Source organism: Tachypleus tridentatus, chromosome 3, assembly GCF_004210375.1.
Source record: "Tachypleus tridentatus isolate NWPU-2018 chromosome 3, ASM421037v1, whole genome shotgun sequence".
NCBI lineage: Eukaryota > Metazoa > Arthropoda > Merostomata > Xiphosura > Limulidae > Tachypleus > Tachypleus tridentatus.
Window position 1 is genome coordinate 78,238,767 of NC_134827.1, and position 6,000 is coordinate 78,244,766.

At 32.5% G+C, this 6,000-nt stretch overlaps 1 protein-coding gene across 1 annotated transcript in view; it reads left to right on the forward strand.

Moving 5' to 3' along the window:
* The window catches only part of LOC143246097 (motile sperm domain-containing protein 2-like), a 30,352-nt gene extending 24,352 nt beyond the window's left edge, over nucleotides 1-6,000 (forward strand). The window contains exons 7-8 of the mRNA XM_076492313.1: nucleotides 3,518-3,642; nucleotides 5,666-6,000. Of these exons, the coding sequence (XP_076348428.1) occupies nucleotides 3,518-3,642; nucleotides 5,666-5,755 (215 nt within the window). The 3' untranslated portion in view covers nucleotides 5,756-6,000. The remainder of the gene's footprint in view (nucleotides 1-3,517; nucleotides 3,643-5,665) is intronic.

A 6,000-nucleotide genomic window follows, 5' to 3' on the forward strand; every position in this document is an offset into this window, starting at 1 on the left:
TTTCAGCTTTATTTACTTACCTTTAACCTTTCCCCCAATTTAATTGACTTGTCTTCAACCTTAAAATTTTACTCTAGGTTTATTGACTTGTTTTCAACCTTTCTTCCATCTTTATTGACTTACTTTCAACCTTAAAATTTTCTTGTATGTTTATTGACTTGTTTTTAATCAACCATTCTTCCAGTTTTATTGACTTCAACCTTAAAATTTTTCTCTGGGTTTATTGACTTGTTTTCTGTCTTTCTTCCAGTTTTATTGACTTACTTAACATTTTCCTGTAGGATTATTGACTTATTTTCAACATTTCTTTAAGCTTTATTAACTTACCTTTAACCTTTCCCCCATTTTAATTGACTACTCTTCAACCTTAAAAATTTTCTCTAGGTTTATTGACTTGTTTTCTGTCTTTCTTCCAGTTTTATTGACTTACTTAACATTTTCCTGTACGATTATTGACTTATTTTCAACATTTCTTTTAGCTTTATTAACTTACGTTTAACCTTTCCCCCAGTTTAATTGACTACTCTTCAACCTTTAAATTTTCCTCTGAGTTTATTGACTTGTTTTCAGCTCTTCTTCCAGTTTTATTGACTTACCTTTAACTTTAAAAATTTTCCTCTGGGTTTACTGACTTGCTTACAATATTTCTTCCAGTTTTATTGATTTACCTTTAAATTTAAAAAATTTCCTCTACGTTTATTGACTGGTTTTCAACCTTTATTCTAGTTTTATTGACTTACTTATAATTTTTCTGTAGGTTTATTGACTGGTTTTCAACCTTTCTTCCAGTTTTATTAACTTACCTTTAAATTTAAAAAATTTCCTCTAGGTTTATTGACTTGTTTTCATCCTTTCTTCCAGTTTTATTGACTTACCTTCAAATTAAAAAAAAAATCCTTTAGGTTTATTGACTTATCTTCAACCTTAACAATTTTCCTCTGGGTTTATTAACTTGTTTTTAACCTTTCTTTCAGTTTTATTGACTTACCTTCAATCTTAAAATTTTCTTCTACGTTTATTGACTGGTTTTCAACCTTTCTTCTAGTTTTATTGACTTACTTATAATTTTTCTGTAGGCTTATTGACTTGTTTTCAACATTTTATTCAGCTTTATTTCCTTACCTTTAACCTTTCCCCCAATTTAATTGACTTGTCTTCAACCTTAAAATTTTACTCTAGGTTTATTGACTGGTTTTCAAACTTTCTTCCAGTTTTATTGACATACCTTTATCCTTATAATTTCCCTCTAGGTTTATTGACTTGTTTTCAACCTTTTTTCCATCTTTATTGACTTATTTTCAACCTTAAAATTTTCTTGTATGTTTATTGACTTGTTTTTAATCAACCATTCTTCCAGTTTTATTGACTTCAACCTTAAAATTTATCTCTAGGTTTATTGACTTGTATTCTGTCTTTCTTCCAGTTTTATTGACTTACTTAACATTTTCCTGTAGGATTATTGACTTATTTTCAGCATTTCTTTAAGCTTTATTAACTTACGTTTAACCTTTCCCCCAGTTTAATTGACTACTCTTCAACCTTTAAATTTTCCTCTGAGTTTATTGACTTGTTTTCAGCTCTTCTTCCAGTTTTATTGACTTACCTTCAACCTTAAAAATTTTCCTCTGTGTTTACTGACTTGCTTACAATATTTCTTCCAGTTTTATTGACTTACCTTTAAATTTAAAAAATTTCCTCTACGTTTATTGACTTGTTTTCAACCTTTCTTCTAGTTTTATTGACTTACTTATAATTTTTCTGTAGGCTTATTGACTTGTTTTCAACATTTCTTTCAGCTTTATTGACTTACCTTCAACCTTAAATATTTTCTCTAGGTTTATTGACTTGTTTTCAACCTTTTTTCCATCTTTATTGACTTACTTTCAACCTTAAAATTTTCTTGTATGTTTATTGACTTGTTTTTAATCAACCATTCTTCCAGTTTTATTGACTTCAACCTTAAAATTTTCTCTAGGTTTATTGACTTGTTTTCTGTCTTTCTTCCAGTTTTATTGACTTACTTAACATTTTCCTGTAGGATTATTGACTTATTTTCAACATTTTTTTAAGCTTTATTAACTTACGTTTAACCTTTCCCCCAGTTTAATTGACTACTCTTCAACCTTTAAATTTTCCTCTGAGTTTATTGACTTGTTTTCAGCTCTTCTTCCAGTTTTATTGACTTACCTTCAACCTTAAAAATTTTCCTCTGGGTTTACTGACTTGCTTACAATATTTCTTCCAGTTTTATTGACTTGTTTTCAAGTTTTCCTTCCTCTGATCTTATGAGCTCAAAATCAGTTAGTCCTTTGTGTAGTTTATTGGAAACTTCTGAAATGAACCATTAGTGGCATTGTTGATTAATGTTTAACATATTTGGTTGGCTATGCTAAGAGGTGTAATAACACTAAAAAATGAATTCTCAACAAACACGTTCACGTAAAGGTGTGGAAATATTTAACAATTGCATCCCGGATCCCTCAGTCTACGTACTTCAAACGGTAAAATCTAGGGTTCAATTCTCAGCAGTGGAAACAGCAGATAGCTTAATTTAGCTACATGCCTTGTATCCCATAGTGAGTTTCAAGATGCAACTAATTTGTTTTTTTCGTAACGATGTCTATTTGTTTAATTTCAATTTTATATTATTTTAATGAAAGAAAAAAATCCTCAAAAGAAATGTCTTTGCGCTTAAACATAGTTTAATATCATATAGTGACGATGAATATTATGGTTGCATAACACTTGCAACTTGATGTAGAAGACGTTAGAATAAACAAATAGTGAGTTACGATATCATAATATATAAACCTATGTATCCATGTGCTCTTATACTTTGAAATGAGACCTGGGTTATTTTAAAGTTTATTTAACCAAATAAATAGGCGTATTCATACTGTTCAAATTAATAATTTGTTATGACTTGTATTGCGTATAATAGTTCACATCTGTAATACGGATATTTTGCAAATTATATCTAAGTTAAACTTTTTTAGCTGACTGTCACAGTATATAACTGGCATAAGTCTTATATGCCTAAAACGGTTTTACATTACTCGATCACTTATATTACGTTTCAGGCCTGGTGGTTAGGGCACTTACCTCGCAATCTACAAATCATGGGATTGAAATCCGTCGTATAATGTTACGGCCAATCCCACTGTTAATTCATAAAAATAACCAACAGTTGGTAGCGGACGTTGTTGACTGGAATTTTGCTCTTTTTCTAGACTACCACTTCAAAATTTGGGACGGGTATGCGATTTCTTAGAGCAAAGCCATATCAAGCTATCTGCTGTGTACACCGAGGGGGAGGGATCGAACCTCTGTTTTTAATGTTGTAAATCTGAAGACTTACCGCTGTTCCACGTGGAAGGGGGTAATTAGGGACGGTTAACGTGTATGTTCCTCGAGTATAGGTTTGGATAAAAACTCGGCAAACAAACATTTTTTTTTTCTTGAGGCCAAATGAAATCTGTTTATTGAACTTTGAACTCGACAATAACACTTTGAATAGCATGTTGGAAGATCGTCAGGAAAATGCTTTCCAGCAGTAGAGCAGAGAAGATTAAGTTTCTGACAAAATCTTCATTCACGGAATTCCTGAATCCAGAAGAGCTTCCTCCTCACTTAGGCGGAACGGTAAACAGTTTTTATCTGTTGTTTTATTACCGTTTTCGACAGTGTCTGTTAAGACAACGATAGAAATAATTAAACAAAGATTGTATCGTAAAAGTACAGATAGTATTTATTTACGTGTTAAAAACTAAAGAATCGAACCACAAATTTCTACACAAGTAATATTGTCAAAAACAGATATGCTTTTCTAATAAAAGAAGATAGGGATAAAGTTCTGCTTATTTTATAAGCAGAATATAACGAAAATACAGTTATATATTAAAAACTGTGTGTTAGAGTTTTAATCTGGTGTGACAAAAGAAACGTGTTTTGCATAACTTGTGTGTAAAATATGAACAGTGCATTCCACATAACCTCGGGTTATACACAGTGCACTTTATGTGTTTAATGTGTTCTTTGTAATTTGCATGTTTTATATAGATTGCCATATATTTCATGTGTTGGTGTTTAATTTACGGATATAAGTAAAATAATCCAATAATGCAAATGCTGTGCATCAGATAAGAATTTCATATACTGTTTTTATTATGTAGCTGTTCTGTTTCCAAATACTTTTACATGCCATAAAAGGCAAGTGGAAGTAAAAGAGAAAAAAAAAATGTATTATCTTCAGCCAGTCGCATGTTACCAGATACGTTATAAAGTAAAAACCAAAATCCCCATTTGAGCTAGTGTGCCTCTCGGGCAGGCACATTCTGAGGCTAGTTGGTACATGGAAAGTACTTGTCGAAAATATTGCCTTGGGTAATTGACATTTTTGGTAGACCTTAAAGAATAGTTACGTGGGTTAAAGCGATTGTAGCTACATAAGTAAAGATATATGTTTGTTTTCTATGGTTCGAGATAATGAAACTTGTCACTTAAGTACAATGAAAGAGGGAGGATCGGTTGTATGATTATTTAACGTCAACGAAGCATTTTCACGGAGATAAGGTTCACAGCAGTTCGTTATTTGTGTTTAGAAATATCTGAACTTATGTAATTCGGTTAGAAATAAGGGATGGTGTGTTTTGAATTTCGCACAAGACTACACAGGGGCTATCTGCGCTAGCCGTCCCTAATTTAGTAGTGTAAGACTAGAATGAAGGCAACTAGTCATCACAACCCACCGCCAACTCGTTCGCTCCTCTTTTACCCTCACATGGTTGGAAGGACGAGTATGTTGTGACGGGGATTCGAACTTGCGACCCGCGGATTACGAGTCGAGTGCCTTAACCACCTGGCCATGCCAGGCCGGTAAGGATAGTCAATAGAAACTTTGTCAACTAAACTTTTGCGCTGTGGAGGTTGCTAGTTTTTCAGAACTTTATATTTTATTTCATATATATTTATAATTAAACTGCCTTGTCGTGTTTCTCGAAGGTCAGTTCTTCGAAAGTGTTTAATATTTTGGTTCCTCCCTTTCACGTTTTATTCTAAAGATTATCTTTAATGCAAATAGTGGTAGTATCAAGTGAAGGCATGAGTATTACAGAATAAATAATTCATTTATGAATTCTCTTATTATCCACAATTATTATTCACAAATCCAGAATAAGTGCACATTGAATAGCGTGGACGAGTGAATTGGAAACATATTTGCTCTTAAATCTTCATTTAATGTAAAGTGTACAAATTATTCTGTTGTATATGTGGTGTGTGTGTGATGATGGAACAGGCACTTACAGACATCCTTAACCTGAAAATGACCTCCAAAGGTCGAAACGTTGTTCTGAGATACACTTCCGGACATCGTAATTACGTAAAATATCTGGACTGTTGTTCTAGTTAGAAGCTGTTAAGGGTGGAGAACCTGCCTGGTATCGTTATGATTGGACAATGTGTCCAACCAGGTAGACGTATGACACAGACCTGACGTGACAGAATCAAAATATTATCTAATCATAAGTTCTCGAGGCAAGTTCTTCCATTTCGACAGCTTTCACCCACTAACTAAATACTAATCAAACAATAAATCTAACTCTGTGATTTGCAAACTTCCAAATTTCTAATAAATGAACTGATATTTTATTTTGCTTTCACTCAGTGTCGAAAGAAATACGAACCATCAAACCATTCGACTTGTAACACTAAGGAGGAATATCATGAGAAAATAAGACATGTCAACTGTAAGTGAAGAAATAGAACAACGATCCATCTCTTCAGGGAGTAAACAATAAATACACGACAACCTTATTATTAAATATTTATAAGGTGTGACTGTAATCCCATTATTCAATGTGTTCTGTCTCATATGGAGTGCATTTGTATGTTGTCCTCCAATATCAACCATATCCATTTTTGTTTTCTACTTTAACAGGACTAAACTGTATCGGTTCTACATTTGGTAACTGGTTCTAGTGTCTAGTTAATGTTTCGTAC